The sequence below is a fragment of the Megachile rotundata genome, chromosome 2, assembly GCF_050947335.1.
Source record: "Megachile rotundata isolate GNS110a chromosome 2, iyMegRotu1, whole genome shotgun sequence".
In the NCBI taxonomy this organism is placed as follows: domain Eukaryota; kingdom Metazoa; phylum Arthropoda; class Insecta; order Hymenoptera; family Megachilidae; genus Megachile; species Megachile rotundata.
This window is the reverse complement of record NC_134984.1, coordinates 10169234-10193315: the sequence shown is the minus strand read 5'-3', so window position 1 is coordinate 10193315 and position 24082 is coordinate 10169234. Positions and strand designations below refer to the sequence as shown.

Here is a 24082-nt window from a genome sequence, read left to right as displayed (position 1 = left end):
TATCCGCTTAAAAACTAATACAATCACGCCAGAAGTAAATTAGTTGCCTGTCTAACTCTGTATTTAAAAATTGGCAAATACCATTCACACAAACATGTACCTCATGCACCCTCACATGTCATCCAGGTGTAAACACCTTCGCTAAAGAGAACGTCTTAGGACGTCTACGCCATCTGAGTGCAACACAACATTCATACTCTAACAAACTCATACCCTTTTTACTGATATCAACTGACAATCGATAGTGAAAAGAAACATTAATATATTTTATTTTTTTATTTTTTCCAATATGTGAATATAATATGCTACAATAATTTTGTGATTAGTTTCTATTTGTATTGTATAATTCTGTAATATGTTTTTATTCAACTTGACATTTACTGAAAATCTTGAGCTAAGAAATGTGGTTAATAAAATGTCACAAAAATATTCTTTGAAGAGGATTATTTTTATACTTGTACTTGAGAATTGAAACAGTACTTTGCCAGAAATGTACATCTGTCGTTTCTTCAATTTCTGACAGTTTTTTAGTATCAAAGTAAACGTTCTATGTAACTAAAAATGTTCATCGTTATTACTTTGATACCAAAACCTATTCACTACGTAAAGTTTTCCTGGACATGTGTATGTTTAAAATGAGTTTACAATATTCGTGTGGAATAATTAAAAGTGAAATAGATGCCGCTTTGACTTACTATCGATAAAGTCGATTACATATTACGTACTTTTAAAATGCGTCAATTCTTAGTCACTTTCAAATTTCATTTTTTAATACATACAGTCGTTTTCGCAATTTAGAATTATAAATATCAGGGCGAAATTTCGCAAATAAGCTCTTTTTTGCTTAAAAGAAGATATCTGTGATAATGATTTTTGTCGATTCGGAAGAAAATTTTTTGCCATTCTTATGTCATTCTCTATATCATCGACGAGGTACAGTACAGTACGCGAATTGTTCTGAACACATAATACACATTTTCGGATTCACGGAATGTATTACAAACAGCAAAAATCAATATTAATTAATAAGCAATAAATATATAGATACATTTATCAATAAAATCAATGTTAATTGAATTTTTACGAAAATAAAACAAGTGGCGCCATCTCTCCGGCGAAGAGGGTGAACTACACACTTTTGAAACTGGAGTTTAATTAGTTCTCATCTTCTACCGCTAGATGGTAGCACTTAAGACAGAAATGTGGTGATCGTCGGAGTTGTCGATCAAGAGGAATTCTATTTTCAAGCCGTCGGTAAAGAAGAATTTTATTTGACTTTGATATTCAACTTTATTTATGTTCAATTATATTTTAAAAAGCAAATCGTTCGCAATTCATTCCATAATCAAATCTGAATTCAAAACGACATATTTCAAAATCAATTTCAATAAATCAGTTATTTTTGAAAGTATTAATTAATTGACTATTTTAAATACAGAAAAACACTCTCTATAGAAATGTAGCGACAGCGACACACGCGCCCTCTGGAACATTTCCTTTACTAGTTACTTTTTATTTCTTAGGTTAAGCTGTATATAGTTAGTTGGTAATTGTAGTTTGTAAGGAACACGCGCTAAAAAATAAGCGCAACCCGCGTCACTTGGAGTATGAAAGCGAAAGAGTCTACACGTGCACGAATTAATAAAAAGTACAATACTTGCAAGTAGAATGAAAAAATCGTTGTGCGTCATTTACTAGACCGGGCTCTCCTTCACGAACCTCAGTCCCCACATAATTATAGGGATTGTCTTCCTATATTTTAATAATCAATAAATTAATAACTTTGCAAAATAACTGATTTTATTGGATTTGATTCTGAATTTGATTTTAACACGTGTTCTTGAATTAAGGTTTGATTACAGAATGAATAGTGAACGATTTTGTTTTTAAAATAAAATTGAATATGATCAAATGATGATAGCTTTAAACATTAATCATTTGTTCACAAGTACAAATAGAATTCTTCTTGATCGACGACTTTTGTAACAGAACTCATCTTGACTGATGACTCTGATGATCACCATAGAGTATAGGAATGATGAAAATGATACTGTGGGAGTGAATTATATTTTATGCTTGTTTAGTTGTTAAATGTTTGTATAGTTTGTTAATCGTTGTGAAATTGTATGTATGATATGTATGACTGCAAGTGTGAATGACGATTTATGAACTAGTTATGAAGTAGTTGCTAGCGTTTAGAAAAAAGTGTTGTTGTGGAGTTAGTTTAGAAACGGAAACGGAACGGTCAAGACGTATTAAAAACGCCACGTATTACGAGTTAGTTTTACGTTTTACGATTTACGTTTAAAGTTCAATACGTTAATGTGTTCTTGTGTTCTTGTTTATTATTGTTATTGTGTGCTCTTAAATAAATAAAAGGATAGTTCTACAAATACTATTCCTACAATACGTACACAAATACATCAAGAAAAAAGGAAACAATCTTTTAAAAAAACCGCCACAAATGCTATTAACAGCGCCGTCTAACAAAAAACTGCTGAGCTATGATGAACACGTGTAAAGTATCGACCGGATTCTGTCGGTAATTAATTGATGACACTTCAACGGTAATATACCATCAGCGAAGTTTCTATTATAGTTCCGCGTATCACAGCTAGATGACGCTGCGTCGAACCTGCATGAAGGGGCGTTCAGATTAAGCAAGTACCTGTCAAAATAGCCTAATGTGAACGACATTTAATACAGCACAAGAAAGCAATCGTCCGATTTAAGTATTCATCACATTTTCTTCCATAACTTACAGTTCTCTTCAACTTTTTAGAAACAAATTAATTGCTACATTATTTTTATTCTCTCAACAGATTTTTATTAGCTTTCTACAAGATCCTGTACTACAGCGCATACTAATATGTACATATTATTATGATAATTCCGTCCCAGAATTAAGTGTTAATAATGTATCTGTTACCGTGAAAGACCGAAATCTGGAGAATGTCGACTTTCACCGGTGAATGTCAACATTCACATAGTCGCTTGGTGTATGTCCGAAATATTTGCTAAATACCCTTATTTCTGACTTACACCGGTAAATGTCGACATTCACCATGCACTAATGGTGAATGTTGAACATGTCGGAGATTTATATTTTCTTCTCCGTAATTCAGTCGCTATAAAACGTCACAAAAGGGTGACATAACTTTTTCGCCTCTTTTTTTGAGAGGAGTGACCAAGAATTTAAAACACATAGTACATTCTAACCATACGTGTTCTTCCCCCGTGGCCTATTCTGGCGTGAGTTTCATATAGTATACTGAACAATTCTTCATTGGTAACATAATACTGTATATTCGTTTCTCCTGATTTTAATGGTACAATTAATTTCCTTTCATCATTAATTTTTAAAACGTCAAAACGTTTTAATCGTCTGTAATCCAAAGGTGTGTTGCACTTACTTTTAGCAGAAACCACTTCAGAAAGTATTTTAGAGTACTTTTCTTGAGAAAAATAAAAACAGTTGTCTTCTCGTTTACCCGCAATTAATGCATTTAACTTTTCAAGAAAAAGATCACAATTTACTGCAGTATCCATTCAGTATAAATTATGGTATTGGAAAAAAAAATTAAGAAAACGTTGCTCACATCATCAAAGCTTGCATAAGATTGACAAAGCTGACTGACTCCCAGCAGAACACAGGATTTGGCGGGAGAGATCCAGTCACTTCTTCGTCGGCTCCTCTCTTTTGGACCTCCACCAGAGCATATCTGTGATTGTCGACATACACCGGTGAAGGTCCGAATGTACAAGAATGTAATAAAATATTCGATCTTTCACCGACGTATTTGGTATGTGTTGACATTCACCGGTGAAAGTCGACATTCTCCAATTTCGGTCTTTCACGGTAACATATCTATCTACACTGCGGTGCAGAACTATACAGGGTTTGTCCAATAAGTATCCGGATTGATGTCCTAAAATGAAGTGCGTTGAAGATATACGTACATTGAGTTAATAATCTTCAAAGTATGCCCCTCTTGCATCAATACACCGTTGCCAGCGGGTTTTCCATTGTTTATACGCTTCCTGGAAGTCGGCAAGCGTAAGACTGTTCAGGCACTCCGTCGAAGCCGCTTGAACCGCCTCAATCGTCCCGAAACGATGTCCTTTAAGGCTTCTTTTAATGCGAGGGAACAGAAAAAAATCAGAGGGTGCCATATCTGGACTGTAGGGTGGTTGGGGTAGTGTTGTGATGTTATGCTTCGTCAGTATCTGTCTCACAATTAACGACGTGTGACTCGGCGCGTTGTCGTGATGGTGCATTTGCAAATCGTCGCGTCGGTTACGATTGAATGAACAGTGGATTTCGCTAAATTTAATTCCTGTGCAATTAAACGAATGCTTAAACGGCGATCGGAATTCAAAATTTCCCGCACTTTGTCGACATTCGTATCGGATCGGGACGACGACGGTCGTCCAACGCGTTGCTCGTCTTCAACGTCTTCACGGCCATCTTTGAAATTTTTGTGCCACTCAAAAACACTCGTTCTGGACATGGAATCATCCTTGTAGGCCTGACGAATCATATTAAATGTCTCCGTAGCAGATTTATTTAGCTTAACGCAAAATTTAATCGCACAACGCTGCTCGATGTTTCGTTGCATTTTGATTCTCGACGCGAACGTTAAATGCGCTTCCACTTCAAGCACGATATAAACGAAACAAATGGTGGGAAACAAATGAACCTAGATTTTTATTATACATAACAACTTTCCGCATCGATCTAGCTAATAGAGATTGCTCCCTGACCTACCAAACTAGCAGAAAAAAATCAGTCCGGATACTTATTGGACAAACCCTGTAACACCACCTATATTTTTAGTAGATTCTGACTTTGGTATAACAATACATAAAAATCATCCATTTGAAATTGAAGGGTATAGTGAACAATGAACTTCAGTAAAAATTTGTTGATATTATTTTATTATATATGAAAATATAACATGAAAATTGATTTTTCATCGTTGCATAACTATAGCACCATGTGAATAAATGTCAAATATATACACATAAATATGATTTTAATAACTTGTAATTAATAAATTTGCCTCCTTGTTTTGTTATAAGTTGAAAAATTCTATCTGGCATGCTCTCGATGAGTTTCTGAAGAATTCGGTGGCTAATTTCATTACACGCTTTTAGTATTGCGTTTTTTGATTCTAAAATATTTTCATACTGTCGATTTTCGACATAAATTTTTCGGATAATGGCCAAATATTTTCCATCGGGTTTTGGTCTGGTGAACATGCTGGCCATTTAATAATATTGACTTTGTTTCTTTCCAACCATGATACTGTCTTCCGACTGGTGTGTACAGCAGCGTTGTCCTGTTGGAAAGTTCAATTAATTGCATCATGTTCGTTTATAAAGGTAACAAGTTGTTGCGATAAAATTGTGATGTACTCGCCACTAGCCATCTGGGAAAATTTGTTGCCCAGGATCCGCGATTATCTCATGAAAACCTTGACACCCTGCGCAGTCCTAAACCGTAAGAGATTGACATACGCAGTAAATTTTTACAAAGAAAGTAATCAAAGAAAAAGTAGTCGAAGCACCCACAATGATGACGTAATTAATTTTTATGTATCTCTTAAAAAGTGCCCCTTAATAAGGGTTTTACTGTACTATCATAATAAGAGTACACATATAATATTCTCTACTTTGTTTTCGAATATGCGTAAAACGTCTCAATGTAACTCACGGACATGTTTCTACGTTATAATATGATTCAAATTTCTAAATTTCTAAATTATCAAACCCTCAAATCCATATACTGCGAAATTATCAAATTTCCAAATTGAATTCCCCACTCAAAAATAAATTGTTCTACCGACCCCAGTAGTCAAATGACCGATCAATGTCGAAATTCCTTAAATTCGGCGTAATAAAACGTCGCACAATCAGTCGAAGCTTGAGACGAGTGGTTACAGCGCATAATTATCATATCTAAATTGGCATGTCAGGTGATGGCGTGGTATAAGTCCCTCATCCTCTAACCTGTATCCGAATCTTCACAATCTTATCACCGGTTATTAGATTTCAGGTGTGCCAAGATTATTCTCACAATCAACTATTTTATCGAACTTTCATTCGTCCAAAGTAAATTCCAAGATTATCACATCCGTGTTACTACATGGATTTAATGAAAAGTAAAAGACCCGGGGTTGTACAGTTGATTGATAATCACTGATTAAACATAAATTACGTTTCTTAGAAATAATCTCGATTCGAGGTGAAGACAAAAATGAGACGCTTTATTTTCTTATCAATTCTGGTGATGAAATGAACAGCCGTGATCAATCATTATCGGATATAACATTGGGGAAATACGCGACTCCAGAGATTCTTTATTTTATTTATTCGTTAGATATTAATTTTAGACGATGACTTTTTTGTATCAACAGTATTATTTACCTGTGTAATTTGTTGTTACTTAGAATTGTATAAAGTTGATTCCACGAATTGTATAATTTAATATTTTTTAAATAATACAATTACAATTTAATTTTATAATTTATAGAATTAAATTGTCACAAAATTATTTTAATGAAATGTAAAATAATATACTATTTATAAATATGTATTAATAATTTGTATATTATATTGTAGTATTTGAAAATTCTGGTATCAGACATGAATGAATGACTTTCTTAGTTAATTTCCAGAAAAAATTCTGGAACGCACACAACTGAAACTATTTTCAATTAAATTTTTTCGTGTCTTCTAGAAAAATCAACAAAATGTCACGAATAATACTGCAGTTAAAGTTTTTTCTTTATATTTTGTAATGAAAATATGTAGAGTGTAATTACACCCCTTACATGGTTAACTTAGTTATAATTATAATTTAAATATAATTTTTTACAGCACTTTAGTAAAATTTTCACTTTGGTTGCAAATTTGTAACATTATACCGCTTTTCCTTAAATAAATTTTTTGAACACGAAGCATTGTTTTGTTTATTAATATTAATTACAATAGTTAAAGAAATACATTCAAAACATTATAGAATAAAGGATTATTATTTCTTGTAATCAAACAAAGGCAGGTTTCTGTCTCTTTTTTATTTCTTATATCAAGATATTGATAAATAATTTATTTATGTATAAACAATTCATTGAAATGATAATATCGCATGACAATCAGTTTAAAAAAAGACATTGGCAAATATATATAACAAATTAATCCTCTTGCTAGTTAAAAATTTTTATTACATACCTTGTAATACAATACTGATATAAAATAAATAAAACACAAAAGTAAATCTTAGTATGGCATTCAATAGTAGTTTGGTATTTTAAGAAAATTTAAAATGGGAAAATAAAAAATTTTAAATATAAAATACATTTCTTATAATTAAACATGTACTTCCTCTATTCTGTACACAGAGTTGTTGCTACTACTTGTGAGACCCTCAAGAAAACTAGTATTACTGAAAATATCTTAATCATTAATCTAATGTAAATATTTCAAAATTTAAGCTTTGGAAATTTGACAATTCAAGAAATTTTATAATTTTAAAATTAAAGCTTGAAAATTTATGAATTCAGACATTTAAAAATTTCGTAATCTCTTCATTTGTCACTGAATTATAAATATTACTATTATTTACACACAATTAAATTTTAGAGGTATTTCTTAATAACGTGTATTGCAACCATCTTCGTTTTGAAACAGTTCCTTATTTGACTGGCATCTTAAATCATGCTCGATATCTACAAATTATGCAAATACCCAACTGAAGGCACTATTTTTGCGTATGAACATACAATATAAAATTATATAACTTGGCACGAGCGAGGATTTGATTGTAATAGTCGATAAGATATTTCATTCCAGCAGTAACGATAATCACTGCAAGGTCATCAATGAAAATTATCTACTGATGTAGTACATAGTACGTAATCTTTTAAAGCATACTTAGTACATCTAATTTTAGTACTCTTCAATTAATCTTCTTCTTTTATCTAAGACCTCATTATAAAGCTACAGTTCTATATAACTGTCAATCATGATACGTGTGGCTACTGTATTATTAGTCGGCTGGATTTGTTAGCTCGTGCAATATCTTATTGCTAAATCTCTGTAAACAAAAAAACAAAGGATAAATAAGAACTGAAAGCAAGTCCGATTTGATCTTCGATATATTTTATTACATGTATACATTCGTTAATAATTATTAATTAACAATAATAATAGTTGACATATAATACAATAATAGTAATAATTAATAAGAAACTAATTATCTTTCTTTCCTGTGACAGCTGCCTCAATGCCTTAAAAATCCTAGCAGTCCTACAGAGTTTGTTTTGATATTTGGAACGAAATATTAAACAAAAATACATTAAGAAAGTAGAAATGTTTGTGTTTTTACCGCAATACATAGACTGGACATGTACGTCACTTTTGCTGCTATTTTTTATGTTTCCGCCACCTTTTTTTGCAATTTTTTCATCTTTTCTTTCATTAATCACGAAGTTAAATTACAATGATTATTTAAGTGGTTTACAATATAAATGATTCAACATTCAAGCCCTTACACAAAAGTGCTACTTCTTTTAATACCTTTCATATAAATCATGTAAGCAGTATTTGTGTCAAAAAAATATTAGAAAACCACATGTGACATGTATTTTTTACCAACAACATGGACGTCAAATTTTTTACGTTGATCGCACAACTCGCAATGATTTTTTTTTTCGTACAAAACCATTTCAGTAACTCATACTTATATGATTTATATAAAAATGACCTCAACTTTCTCTATATTATTAAACGTGCAAACTGTAGATATTCTCCAAAGATTCGATAAACACGTTTCTAAATATTATGAAAGTTCATATGTAATATTTGAGAAACTACGGTTCTAAAAAGTTATATATAAATATTTCTACGTAAATATTTCATGCAGAAGAGTATCTACGATAACTTTGCGATTAACTTTTTAACAGTAATTTGAAAATCTGATTTAATTGTATATTATTATAATTTATAAATGTTACTCCTTGATCGTTTAGAAACAATCGCATGTATCTGCATCAGTACCAATATAATTTGCACGTCTTTAACCTTTAATTAAAATAGAAAGTATGAGTATTTCTTTGTTTATATATTTTAATTCAAATGGCACCAAATACCAATAAAACTCAAAGCTTCGAATAAAAATGAAGAATCAAAATTATCTTCAACATTATTTTTCGCTTTTAAGCTAAACAAGATAAATATAAAATATACGATTAAAAGTTGTAAATCGTAAAAAAATATCGAATTTTAACTTTAGCCATGACTGTATACGTTCGTAATAAAAGATGCGGTTTTTTGCCTGCAATGTCGTTTTTTCCATGCATTGTCGTCATAATGTAATCCATAATTAATCTTAATTAATTTAACGGATCAACTTCAACGTAATCGTAAATGAATGACGATCGAGAATTAGTGGCACCAGCCAATATTTCCGCAGATGTCAGTTCAATAGTTGGATTGTGCCATGCGTTTGTGTCAGTTCCTCCGATATCTAGACCAAGTCGTAAATTAGCTGGCGTATTACCGATAACAAAGTGGTCTTCGGTTAAAGGTAAAGAACCTTTCAACAAATACCTGTGAAATATCACGCAAAAATAAAAAAAAAACTGCTTTACTTCAACGATTTAACTTTTATGATGGCCAAAAATTTTGTGGAATTTATGATCCTTATAATCTTATCTCCTTTTTTATGCACAGCTGGTGATTATTAATTAAAATTAAAATAATAATAATAAGAAGAACTTTTATACTTTAATTAATACAAAATTTTGCATTTCATGTACGATTAACACTTCTTATTTTTAAATTGTAATTAGTATTTAACGAAGTAGATAAAAGGAAGATAGAGAATAAAAAGTTATGCGTAAAAATTATGAATACACTGGCCATCACACTGTTAACGCTCGCAAATGTAACGCATTAAAAAATATTATTGAACAAAATGTAATCGAAGCTAAAAGAATCGTGCGTAGACTTACCAAATGTTTTCATCTGCGACAATATGAACCTTGGGTACCGGAAATCCGTTGAATGGAGAAGCGACCGGTAATGTGTAAGCGCCCATATTTTCAAATATTATCCAGTCACCAAGATCCATATCATGTAGTAAAACATTTTCCGCGACTTGATCCAAACCATCGCAAGTTGGTCCCCAAATACTCGAGGGAATCATTTTTCCACAACCTTTCTGTTGATTCGAAAATATTTATTATTAGAAATGACTCACTGTTTCTTAAACTCTTGTTAATACCAAAATTATTATTAAAACTGATTTGTAATTTGCTATTTAAAGATCTCTGAGTTATTTTGAACTATTATACTATGAATACTGTCGGTTGCTTACCTTTAGAGGTACAGGGGTTACATGTTGATGATCATAGAGCAGACAATTGAATGAGCCATAAACGCCATCGTTGATATAATACATGTTGTGAGTGACGGCATTTGGTGAATTTTCATCACCGCGTACGGAACGTTTGCTATGAATACTGGTTGCGAGTGTAAATGCAGATGCAACGTAAAAACGACCAGGTTCGGCGATTATATGAACGGCATCAGCTAAAAATTAGCATTATAAATGAATAAAACTTAAAATAGAACAAAAATAAGTTATCGATCGTGAACAAAGTATACTTACTGTCGAAGTACTCATCGAGAGCTTTGTTAATAACGTCAGCAATTTTATCGATGCTAGTTCCTTTGTTCCCAGGATAACCACCACCGAGATCAAGTAAATAAGGTTTGAAACCGAGATCCATGGCCAAGTCAAATAATGATTTAGAATGACGTATAGCTCGATAAAATACGGGTGGATCCTGACAACCGGATCCAACGTGAAAACTAATTCCAACAACATTGAGACCTAATACACGCGAAAGACGTAAAAGATTTGGTGCTTCGTATATCGGATCACAACCAAATTTCATGCCCAGTTGGCATTGAGCTACTTCGGCATCACAACGAATTCTGATTACAATCTGAAATTGAAATTTTATAAATTATGTATAGATCTACAAAATTAATATGTATTGAAAAATCTATTTCTTTAGTACCTTAGCATCGGGATGGAGTTTCTTAATCTTATGCAGTTCACTTTCGTTATCAACTGTCATCGTATCTACGCCAACGGTAGCGGCATGACGTATGTGCGATGCTGGTTTAGCTGGATTAGCAAAAATGATTCTCGATGAGTCTACTCCAACACTTAAGACTTTATTAATCTCAGACTAGAAATGAAATATATATAATGTTGGTAGCTTACGTAGATCATGTGTCTATTATCTAATATAAATGACACAATATCATGTTACACTTACTTTAGATGCGCAATCGAAACCAATACCAAGAGCAGCTAATACCTCGATTACGACTAAGTTATCGTTACACTTCACGGCTAAAATTTCAGAAACAAATAAATTAATGAATAATTCATTTATATTTGACTCGTGCGTAACGCGTAATATGTATTATCTTACCATAGTAAGGGCTAACACGTGGCATTTTTTCCTTCCAAATTTGATGTTTACGAACAATGTCACCAATGTCAAGTACATAAAAAGCTTCTTCTTGTAATCCACTCAATGCAATATCTTTGATGACGGTCATAACGTTTGATTCATTGTCCAAGACATGGATACGTTCGTCTAGATTCGTTACCTTCATGTTGATTGTTTTATTAGTTTTTAAAAGATACTCTGTAGGTGCTAGGCAGCAAACTGAAATTAAAATGTTATTAAATTATATTATATTAAAAGATATTTGATTATATTTTCGTAATTTATTCAAAACTACATACGAGGCAGCTGTCAATGAGAATTGGGTGAGTCGTGAGGAGGCGGGTTAAGACAAGATCACTATGGGGGTGCTAGCAAAGCCACGGGGGCTCTGCGTTCAGGGTCAACTTCCAGTTGCCGCAGTTATTCACACACCCACCAATAGACTGGACCACCAGTCTATAGCAGATTGAGCCCTGCAATTAAAGAAATGGCATATGTTTAATATTTTTATTTTATAGTACAAAGTAAAAATTAAAAGCAGTAATTCCTGAATATTTAATTTTAAATATTCTATTCTATTATATGAAATAATTTAGTAGGTATAATTGATATTAAATTAGAGTTCAGTAATTTCTGTCAAGAAATTTACATATCTTCTTCACACATGTGTTGAATATGCTTATTCAAGCAGGTATAATTAACTCCTACCCAATAGCTCAATACTTAATAACACATGTCACATGTTCTTTTATACCTCAAATTTATCTTGCTTTTGTTAAACACTGTTTTCGTCAAACTTTAAAGATTCTGAATACATCTGTACAGTACACATTTACACACATTTAATACTAAATTTTAAGCAACAGCTGTTACAATTATTGTATTAAACCATGAATCAAACAAATTTATTGAAAAGTATAATTCAACAGTTTCATTTTACAATAAATTTTCAACACTCACCTGGCTTTTAAAAGTAATTCTCGTAGCTTTTATAAAACGTTATAGAAATAAAATAACTGGATTAAAAGTATGGATGTTACAATTTTATTAAAACTTCTATCAGTGTAATAATTTAAAACAAACAAGAATGGAAATAAAAGAAAGAAATTACTAAATGGTTGCACGTTAAAGAACAGTTATGGACAACTAAGAATACAAGATGATACTGAACCTGAAGCAATTATTTGGGCCACTATTTATACGAGAAAGATAAGTACTATCAGGCAGTCTTTGCGTGGTACCAAGTCTACTTCATGGAACAAAGCTTATCTGACGGCCAAGAAATACATAGTTCACAAAGATCCAATTGGACATGGAGGGGTAATGCACACGCCACTCAGAGATCAAGTCTTCATTGGGGGCATAAGAATATAGTGTTTAATCTACGTTATACCGTTGAAAGTAGTAGATTACAATCATTCATCAAAATCATTTGACAGACAACTGATAACATCTGCTTGACACAGCTTTGAGTAAAATACAGGTATGCAATTTAACATTACATATGTTACTGTTAAACAAGTGACATTTTTCATTATTATAGAATATATAGAAACATAAAACTGACAAATACCATTTAAAATATCTAAAAATATATAAATGAAGGTCTAAAGATACTTGAAGGTTAAAAATATACTTTATTTTTATAATATATCTTTCTTTTATATTTTATATAACATTATAATATACATTTTATTACATAATACAAAAATTAAAAGATTTTACAATATATACCTAAGAAGTTTATATTAAAACTGATCAAATATAATTCATGATGAAATAATCATACTTAATAATATATTTAAATAATTTGCTTTAACTTTTGTAACAGATATGAAAAATAATTTATTCTTTAAATTATTAAAAATCATACCACTTTTAGTATTACAAATATAAAAATAAAAATCCAGTTTATACAGTAATACTCTATAATTCTTATTAATAATTCGAAAGAATTATGTTTATAAGTGAATACAAATTTGAAAAAAATCTTTCTGACTCAATTATGATTTTACTGGTTTATGCAGGAAATATCAGACCAAGTTAGGAAGCAGCAACTTGAAGATAATATTAGCATGGAAATACAAACTGCTCCGCAAACATAATGTTGCCGAGACGGTACAATGTGAGCAAATATGTTAAATCATGCACAGTATTTAATGAATAATTTAAAATCAACTTGTATAAACGTCACTTACGATATGGGTACGAGATATCGATAAAATTATCGAAAAGTGCAGTAGATTACGAAAGGGAATCGGCAAAACGGTTCCGCATAGTGAAGAAACGTTGTAACAAGGAAATTGAAGAAAATAATGATTCATCGGTCAAAAAATATTTAATGTTTCGCTAGCATACGTTATAGCGTAAGCTATGTGATTCATCGATAACTAAATTTTCACGTGACAGAGGTGCTCCACCAACGATTACACCATGCGCTTAAGGGATGATATTGAATATACTTTGAAATTACGTACCTTATCAAATGATCGCCACCCTGCGGGTCGGCACTCGGTTTTTGACGGAATGATGGAAGTTTTCGGTGACTGGATCTCAAAAATCAGTCAAATCAGTCGATGAAGATTGAAGATTCGTTCGTGCGATGACCAGTGTCTGTCGAATTCTATCGCGACCAGTTCTCCGTAATAAGAGTCGAAAAAGAACATTCGTTCGTAACTGTTTAAGCGTTACGAGCGAACATTAACGCGTCGGTCGGATAACTCGTTAATCGTGATTTGTTTCGTATAAAATTCGTTAAATCTGGCAAACCCTCGAAGAACTTCCTCCTACGGGCACACCACCGAGCAGGAGCTCCAAGAGAGGTTCGTAAATGCATCCGATACGAGGTGCGGTCGATTTTGTAACTCGAGCTTCGAGTTCGAGATTTCGATTATCGAACACATTCGATTATTCGATTTAAATAAGTTACCAACGAAATTTAAAAAGGATTTCGCTCACTCGACTGAAAACGTCGTATTCTAAATATTTATGTAAACTGTTATGAAATATTTGTTATTATAAATATGTAATAAGAAAAATGTGATGAAAATTTGATTCGACCGTTCAAGGAAAACATGATTTTTTGATAATAATTTGAAGTTCTTTCCGTTTCGTAATTATGATTAAATACAAATATTAACTACAGTATTTTGATTGTATAAAAGTGACATAATTAATTGTCTTTATATTAAGAATCGAAATGAGTAAATCAATGAAATATTACCTGTTTCTATTATACATATAAATTAATTAAAATTTTTTAATTTGAGAATTTGAGACTTGAAGATTTCTAATGTAAAATATTTCTATATTTCTAAATTCGAACATTTGGAAATTTATAAATATAAATTTGAAAATTTTAGAATGTTTAAAGGTTCATCTAATTACGGAGAAGTGAAAAACAGGTTACATCTTCATATAATTTATATTCTGAATTGTACATAATATTATGACTAATAATTGGAATTTCATTTTTTAAAAGTTAAGTGCATTAAAACAGCACATGTATAAATTAACAAAAATTGGTAAAAATAATATGTAATATTTATTCTGTGGTATATTGATACAGACAAGCCTTATATTTCATTAACTGTTTAAATAACAGGTGCAAATACCTATATAAAAGTTAAATAAATGTAAATATCTTGTAGTGACGTCCAATTGTACTACAATACAAATAAAATCTGAATATATATAAAATATAAAAATGCATTATTTGTACAATTTTTGTTCTCTTTTACATAACAATAATTACATCGTTTTCAACTAAAATTATGCAACAATTAAAATAATATGCTAACCTTTTTTAAGGAGTATATTTATGTTTAGAATGCACATATTCATGTAACAAATATAAAGTTTAATGTAAATATTATGTAGCTTATATATCCTATATACATATAGTTTTATTTCCTTATACCATAAAATAAATTGTAAAACATTGTTAAATGATTTACTGTATTTTCATGGGGGATTCTCCAAAATATTTGATGACACTTCTGATTGCCATTACAGAGCTACAAAATTCAAGAATATTAAAGTCATAAATTTAATTTAACTTTGCAACACAATTTAATTACTAAGAATAATACCTGTATACTGCAAGTATTCCAGCTGGCATTATTTTACCAGTCGCATGATAGCGATAACCCATTATTCCACCGAGCACTAAGCTTGCTGCTAAGGAAAGCTTAACGTTAGTGGGATCTTGCGAAGTTTGGTATGCTCCATAACCCAAGACAGATCCAAAAACAAGCCCAGCACCCAGGGAAGGAATTGACTCTAAAATATTAAATGATGTGTTTAATAAATATTTGTATTAAGAAAACCATAATAGAAACATAATGCAGATTTCATAAAAATAAAATTATTAAACCATATACGTGTTCAGTTATTTACTCCAGTAAAGGATATAGTTTAAAATATTAAAACTTACGCGCTTTTACATAACCGAGTACACCACCAGCTGCTACTGTAGCAGCATAGATATATCCAAACACATCAGCAGGCATTTTTAATTAAATAATTGTAGTTCAAGCACTTTTCTTCAAAGTATCGTTATCACCGGAATCGTAGATAACAAACAGAATATATGTATATATTTATTTTTTGCTGATCACAATTGTAATCACGGTGTACCTGTTTTATAGAGCGGTTTTTTAATTCTTATATTTGCACGATTGATGCGCTACCTATTGTTGATAATCAATTTATCGACGTTCAATAATAAACCAATGAAATATGTTATAATATCATAGTATTGATTTTGTCGTGCAACTCTTGTTTATTTTTGAACACATTTCAATTGGTTTATGTGTCCTCATCATGAGGTCCTGATGCTATATTTAAAATTTGACGTTTTTTCCATTAACGTACATTAACAAATTACTCATTATTTCGCAACTATAATCTTTTTGTACAGAAAGTATAGACATTACTTGCAACATCATTTAATATGAGCAAAAGAATTCAAATATTAAATTGAACATTGTACTTTTATAAAGAAGATTTGAAAATTGATTCACAGAAGATCTAAAATTGTTAGTTTAACACTTTTTATGATTACGTAACAGCATTACATGTAATATCACAAGCCATTATTATGTAAACGTACAGAATTTTAACTACTTTTCAAAAATATAAATATGCTTGTACAAAACGTTCAAAAAATGAATTTTTATAATTTTACGTAAAGAAATATATTGAATCATATTGTGTATGATTACGCAATGCATGTATGATATCAAGAAATCGATGATGCAGTCATATTCACGCAATTGTCAATATTTTTCTGCAAGTTACCATGAAATATTTTATGCTTATCAGGCCTGAGTACATACCAAATAATGTGATCAAAGTATGACACTTTTGAGAAAAGAAGATTTTATGTTTTAAACGTAAATGCTTTCCTGATGAAATGTACTTCATATTATCTATCGACAAAATTGCCTAGTCAGAGAGGAGTCGTCTACGATTCATTCATCATAAGTATTTAATCACTCGACTACGATCTATGTTATCAGTTTTCCAAGCGCTATTTATTAGCCACCTTTTACGTGCCGTTTAATATTTTTTTTCTATATTTTTGCATACTATGTCACAAAACGTATTAGTACGTACTGGAAATATACTTTCCTTAAATGAGGCGAAAACAAAAGCAAGTCAAAATCCCACGGATGAGGTCAGTTTTAAATATATTTATAATGTCACGTTTTATAAATGTCATTTTATTATATATAGTACTCAGGATCTTAATCCTTGAGGTTATGTTATTTACAGTAATATAATATTTTTCAACATTATTTTTAGTTAATAGAAACATTGAAGATTGTACTACGGGATAATAAAAGTAGTGGTGAAAATCCAGTGGTTGTAAGTATGATTACTCATGATTTATTATTTTATAGTTCTGAACAGTCTATTATTATAATTATACAAATATATTTGCTTGTAGATTCAAGGAGTAGAAGACAATGCTTTAAAGGATATTAATAGAGAAGATGTTAAAATAACGGTGAAGGTATTTATGTCCTCGCCTGATGTAAACTTACTAAAAGAAGCCATAGATCAAGGTATAAAACTCACACATAGGACATTATTCATCATTTAATATATATTGATTGAGTTAATATAAATTAATATTAATATAATTAATATAAATTCATGTTGTGTTATTTGTTTAGTTTGCAACGCTCTAAATATAAGTGCAATTGAGTCCTTGGTAATTGCATATTCAGATAAAGATAGTCCTGAAGCATTATTGACATCTTTGAAACATTTGTGGACTGGAGTAGAAGAGTATATTAAAATTGGCAAATTATCAAGTGTTGGTTTAAGTGATATCGGTACAAATGAATTTATTGAACTATTTCAATGGGCAACTGTAAGATCATTATTTTTGTATAATTATTTTCAAGATATTATTCTATAAATGCACATAAAAATACTATATAAGCATATAATGTTAAATGAATTATATATATTTATCTCCTTTTTTATATAGGTAAAACCAAATATTGTACAAATTAGTTTAGCTACGTGTTGTGTTGTACCACCAGCTTTACAGGCATTCACTAAAGAAAATGATGTGCAGTTATTAACACACAATGATCCTGGACGTGAGTTGATATTTTATAGACAGTAATAGCATAGCACTTAATATTCTTTTAACTGTCATATTTTTTGTGTACAGAGATTCTTCCACAAGAGGACCTAAATGAAATATTCAATACTAATGCAAGCTTGTATTGGGTTACAAGATATCAAATACATTTAAAGTGTCGTGGTATCCTATCCTCAAAGGGTTACTTAGTGTATGTTAATAAAACATTGACTTAATGTTGGATTTTGACCAATAGTATTATGAAATAATAATTAACAATAATTTTTATGGTATACATTGCTTTACTATTCACAGCTTTAATATTGCAATAATTTTTAATATATTATATGTAAATTACCGATTTACTAATGATTCATTATGTTACTTACAAAGAATTTATAATGCGATTGCATCACAGCTACAGTAAATATTCAATCAAAAATTGTTATTTCGAATAAATTTCTGTTTCTTAATAAAAGAATGTTTATTTTTATTAAACGCTAATTTTTTATTGATGTTACAGTAATCTATTACTGTATAATATTACCGTTATACGACTCTATACATGTTAATTAATTGGAACTTATTTTTTCACAATGGAGGTAGATGTCGCATAAATGTGTTTAAAAATGCGGATTTCAGTCGTAAATGTACGTTTTTTTCAGTAGCTAGTGAACAGAAGGCTAAATGTAAAATCGTAAAGTGACGTAAAGACATTGACTAGCGTTGGGCATGCGTGACTCTCGAATCGGGAAAAACGATATTGTTCAAAAGTATTCATTATTATATTTTATATTCTTTTCTAAAAATAAATATATTTTAACACAAAATTATTTATGACTCTATCTTTGATACTGAAAAAGAACATTACTATTCTTTTCAATTATATTAAAAGAACAAAAATATAATATTTTCCATATATATATAAAAATTTTAATTCTTAATTGTTCATATGTATTCTATTTTATATTTTTTCATTATACATATCACTTAAAGTGAATAAAAATGCTTAGAAAAATATTAATATTTTCAAATTCAATAAAGAACCTGCTATTTTGCTAGCAATACTATGGAGGAAGGTTCAGATTCCAGCTTAGAACTTTATTTATGATTAGATTGTTTTATGTGAGTGATGGGCGTGAATGTGTATGGACACGCAAGTGGCATGCACTCGCGGACACTAAGTACAGTAGACTCACGTTATAATGTCACAAGGCTTTATGATAGAGTTCTTAGAATTAGCTATGTAAAAAGAACTCTTTCCATCAAAAATTTGAAAGTTCCTAAATTTTAGAATTTATGATTTTGGAAATTTATAAGGTTGTATATTTGAAACTTAAAAATTTCAGAATCTATGGTTTGTTTATTGACAAGTTTATAAATTTAACAATTTGCGATTTTGCATTTTAATTAACTTGAAAATTTTTAAGTTTGAAATTTGCAAATTTGTATTCATCTCATTGTTAGAAATAGCAAAAAGATAAATTTACCTGAGCTTTCTGAGGCGGGCATTTAACGATTAATACAAATTATTAAAAGTTAATTATTAATAATTAATAAGTGTACATAGAATAAAAGAGAAAATAAAAAATATATGAATGTAAATTTTGAAATAATATTGTGTGTACATTTAGGTACAACGTAAGATTTTTTTTTTGTGAATAAGGACACATATGTAAACTTGAAAATATTTAAATTCACAAATTTCCGAATTTTCAAATTCTTAAATATTTAAATTTCGTAATTTATAAATTTTCAAATTTACAATTTTTCAGATTGTGAAATCTTTCAATTCTTACATTCACAAATTTTTTAAATTCACAAATTTTCAGATCTTCCAATTCTGACATTTTTAAATTTCTAAAATTCACAAATTATTCAATTTTGAAATTTACAAATTTTCCAGTTTTCTAAGCATTTAATTCTTCAAATCCTTACATTTCTAGATTACTAATACTCTACATTTGCAAATTATCTATTTTCCAATCTTCTAAATCTCGATATTTTGAAATTCCTAATTTTTGAAGTTTCTTAAATTCTCATATTCATAAATTTTAAAATCCTCAAATTTCTAGATTTACAAATATCTAAATTCTCAAATATCTTGATCTCTAAAACTCTAAATCTCCAATCCTTAGATTTTCACATTTTTAGATTTTTAAATTCTGAAATCTTAAAATACCTGTTTCTAAATTTCTAAACCACAAAAATTCAAGATTCTCAAATTCCTATATTCCCATATTTCAAGATCTCCAAATTGCGACACTAATAATACCTAGATTTCTATACTTATAGACCCTCAATTTCCAAACTCTTTAAATTCCAAGATTACTAAATCCTTACATTTCTAAATACCAAAATCTCCAAATTCTCGACTCACCCCCAACTTTTCAAATTCACTAAAAATCGATCAAAATCAGCGAGAGCTCTTTATCCTGTTGCCACGTATCCCTAAGAAAGTCAGATTTGATCGACCGTAGATTGAATCACGTATCTGGCAGAGTTCAGAGCCAACGCTAGCGGTAGCTGATCGGGAGTCCTCTAGGCAGCGGGAACACACGGAATCCATGGTTTTATGTGTGTGTCCCAGCTTCTTCGTCGTCGTCGTCGTCGTCGTAGCCGCCGCCGCGATCGTCGTCGTCGTCGCAGGTCGGCTCGATATATGCGGGCCGATTTTTCGTTTTGCCACCGGCTCCACCGTTGCCTTCGGATCTTTCCCTTTCCTGCGCGTTCTGTTACTCCGCTCCCGCTCACGTTGGAGCCCTTTTGCGTTAAGCCGCACCGCGTGGCACACACGGGGACAACGAAACGATGGGACGGGATGGGACTTCGGGGGACTGCGGATAGCGTAAACGTTCCTCTCTGCTCCGTTGCCTTCTCTTTCTTCCCCGTCTCATCTTTAAACTGTCTCCCTCGGTCTCATCCTTGCTCCTTTTCCGCAGCACGCACACCTTCCTGCGTTCATCATTCCACCCTCTCTTTTCTGTTCATGTTCGACCGTTCTACTCCCTCGACACACGCGTCTCTCTTCTTTCGTCCCTGATCTCTGTTCACCGCTTTCGGGATCGGTCTCTTTTCAATGCTTTCCCGTTCCTGCTGGTCACTGTAAAGCGGGCGGGGTATGCGAACGCCGCGATACTATGTTATGCCTGCGGACCGCGGGTCTGACATACTTTGTATGTTAATGCCACATAATGTCGGTTTTGTTCCTCTTTTCAGCATTTATTTGTTCGGCTCCTCGGGGCTTTAGCAGGGGCTTCGTACGGACCGTAGTTCGTACCTCGATCGTTTGGCGAATCGACTTTCCTGTTCCCCTTTTTTTCCCCATTTCCCCCCTCGTGTTCCACCGCGGCCTTGTCGATATTCACCCAGAAGCTGTCAGATCTTGGACTGATGTCTCGCCTCGAGATAATTGATTGCATCGATATGACACTCGCGAGATAAATACGCAGATACCCTCTGATAAGCGGATCCATGGATCAAGCTTCTACTATCGGTCTTTCAGTGTTTATCAGTTCTCAGCCGCGATCTAATTCTTCGAAGTTTTCCCGCCCGGAAATACCCACACGTGAAGCTCGTCAAGATATCGTGCTGTTTATTTTCATCCTAGACGGAGGAGAGGAGAAACGTTAATCACCAATTGCGTCGTATTCCGCGAGACGAGGAATTAGCGCATCAGAAGATCGCTCGGGCCAACGTAACACTTCCCACTTGCATAATTCTGTAATTTGCGTAAGCATCTACGAATTTCAGCAGAAGCTGATAACGAATCTCGATGTGATGCAAGTCCTCCTCGAATTTTCTTCTACGACTGAAGCTAACATGTACGGGGTGGTCTGCTAGGGTAATCGTATTCAAGATGAACAGTCATTTCGACAAGGGACGTGGTTACTAATACTTTTAACTTTGCATGATTATGGAGGATATGGAAAGTTATAATAGTGCAAAACCATAGTGTGCAATTCTTCAAAGGGGAGGTGTTTGTGTTTGAAGTATTTGTAAGATGTGTGCGTTTCGAGTTAGAGACTCGTGGAAAGTATATTTAAAAGAGTTAAATTGAAAGGTTATTTATTTGTTTAAGTTTTCAGTGAAATAAAATGAAAATTTTGTTCAAAGAAATAAGAAGAATTTGTTTGCTGGAGAATAAGAATATTGGTTTTTGAACACACCACTCTTGGATCCACAAATCTAGTATTTTTGAATAATACTGTAATTCATTTTTGATTTTATGTTATTCTAAAGTAGTTAAATATAAATTGTAAGAACTTTAAACGTAAGTTTCCTGCTTATGGAGAGTTGCACGCTATGATCTTTACTACTTTGACATTTTATTATTACTACTTTTGATATTTTTTATAAGCGTGCAAAGTTTGAATGTAATCAGTGTTCCGAAGATTGTGAAGTCTTCTCACAAGTTCTTTTAGTGTTAGTATCAGAGTATACGAAATTATTTGTAATTAAACCGAAAATTAAAGAAGAAAGAATAAAAATAGTGATAAAATAACTGAGTTATCTAAATAAGCTTTTCCTTGCATTATCAACCGTTTTATATTCGGTTTTTAGCTTAAATATTAACCAATGTAGTAGTCATTTCTTCATGTTGATAGTATGGTTCAATTTACAAAAATAAATTTTGAAGAATAATAGAGAATAGTGTCATGAGTTTTATTTATTATTTCGTCGGAAGATTAGTTAGGTTACAGTTTAAGAAATAATAAAATAACTGGGAATTAGTAGGTGGCATCAGATGAAGGTTATGTCGATATAAATAATTGTCTTAAAAGATCTGAAAAGGGTCAATGATGGGCCAAAATGTTATCTAATAAAACTTCCAAGTACAAGTTACATTTTTGTGACACTAATTGTGACAAAATTTCTTCTGATTTAAAAGAAGAATAACTCGATCGTTTGATCATTATATTGATATTCATTTTTCGAAAAAATATTTAATATTTAATTCTTTGATTTTCAAAAGAACAAAATACCTAATTTTAAGATATTGCGAGAACTGTGATAGCCAAAGATAGTAGATCAATGCATATATTATTGAATTATTCTGTGACGAGCTCGAACCCTTCATAATTAAACAATTTTTTCTTTATTTATTTGTGTTATGAATATATTTATGTATTTTTATATATTACTCTCATTTTTCAATTTTTATTAATTCTTTATCATTTGAATTGACTGCAAGTGTGTTACAAATGAAACATTTAGTAAAGGATGATGAATTGCAAGAGCACTTTGCTTCTTACAGATTATCAGAGAAGCATGTTAATATTAAAAACAGATCGATCGATTGATATCAATCGATTAATATTGATTCATTTGAATGTTAATTTTGTCATGCATCAAAGATATTTAAACGTTTAATTAAGTCTAATATTGTCATGTACCAAATGTAAAATATCTCTAAAAAGAACATAAAAACATAAATATGTTCATAAAAAATGAATAGAAATTAACCAACATAGCAAAAAATTATTGATTACGAAGGATTTCAACTCATGATGAAATATAAATTAAGAATTTATTTTAACATATTCGCCGACATATTTGTCGCGATATGATAATTCGGAATTTATGAAAATTAAAAAATTAAATATTAAATACCTTTTCAAATAATAAGTATTAATGAAAATGGTGGAATGTGACTCAGCTTATCTTTGCTCTAGATTCATCAGAAGTATTATCAAAATTGATGACTCAACGACTGATGTTTCCTTGTTGGAAATAAATGATCTTAAACGTGACTGCTTGAACGGGCCACATTACTCTATAAAATTATCATTGAGAAAACTAGTAGAAAATGACTTCTTGTTTTATAATATCGTATCATATATGATACACACCACACATCGTATGTGACCCGACTCATATTTTAACTATGACTGAATTTTATGTTTAAACACTCAATCGCATAACATCAGATAAATTTCTATACATT

At 31.2% G+C, this 24082-nt stretch overlaps 3 protein-coding genes across 7 annotated transcripts; 1 reads left to right on the top strand and 2 right to left on the bottom strand.

Annotated features, from left to right (window-relative positions):
* Positions 1–7200: 7200 nt before the first annotated feature.
* On the bottom strand, positions 7201–14458 carry LOC100884005 (ornithine decarboxylase). 5 transcript variants are annotated; one of them, XM_012291093.2, is made up of 9 exons: positions 14012–14458; positions 11834–12007; positions 11514–11753; positions 11355–11431; positions 11091–11264; positions 10676–11015; positions 10382–10596; positions 10017–10225; positions 7201–8098 (listed from the first exon to the last, which is right to left on the bottom strand). In XM_012291093.2, coding segments are annotated over exons 3-9 (1203 nt in total). In that variant the 5' UTR covers positions 11701–11753; positions 11834–12007; positions 14012–14458; the 3' UTR covers positions 7201–8097. The 5 variants fall into 5 exon arrangements, with proteins under 5 accessions (XP_012146483.1, XP_003705766.1, XP_076385119.1 ...); XM_003705718.3 differs by lacking the exon at positions 7201–8098 and adding an exon at positions 8142–9612 and having other exon boundaries at positions 14012–14452; XM_076529004.1 differs by lacking the exons at positions 7201–8098; positions 14012–14458 and adding exons at positions 8142–9612; positions 13733–13930.
* An 872-nt stretch (positions 14459–15330) lies between these two features.
* On the bottom strand, positions 15331–16285 carry LOC100884119 (transmembrane protein 14 homolog). The gene is made up of 3 exons (XM_003705719.3): positions 15970–16285; positions 15626–15815; positions 15331–15550 (listed from the first exon to the last, which is right to left on the bottom strand). Exons 1-3 carry the CDS (start codon positions 16043–16045, stop codon positions 15487–15489), a joined length of 330 nt encoding a protein of 109 aa, XP_003705767.1. The 5' UTR covers positions 16046–16285; the 3' UTR covers positions 15331–15486.
* Positions 16286–16663: 378 nt separating this feature from the next.
* Gclm (Glutamate-cysteine ligase modifier subunit) lies at positions 16664–18968 on the top strand. Its single transcript, XM_003705737.3, has 6 exons — positions 16664–17214; positions 17343–17405; positions 17488–17605; positions 17717–17916; positions 18037–18151; positions 18226–18968. The coding sequence occupies exons 1-6, from the start codon at positions 17128–17130 to the stop codon at positions 18369–18371; spliced, it is 729 nt and encodes a 242-aa protein (XP_003705785.1). The 5' UTR covers positions 16664–17127; the 3' UTR covers positions 18372–18968.
* Positions 18969–24082: the final 5114 nt, after the last annotated feature.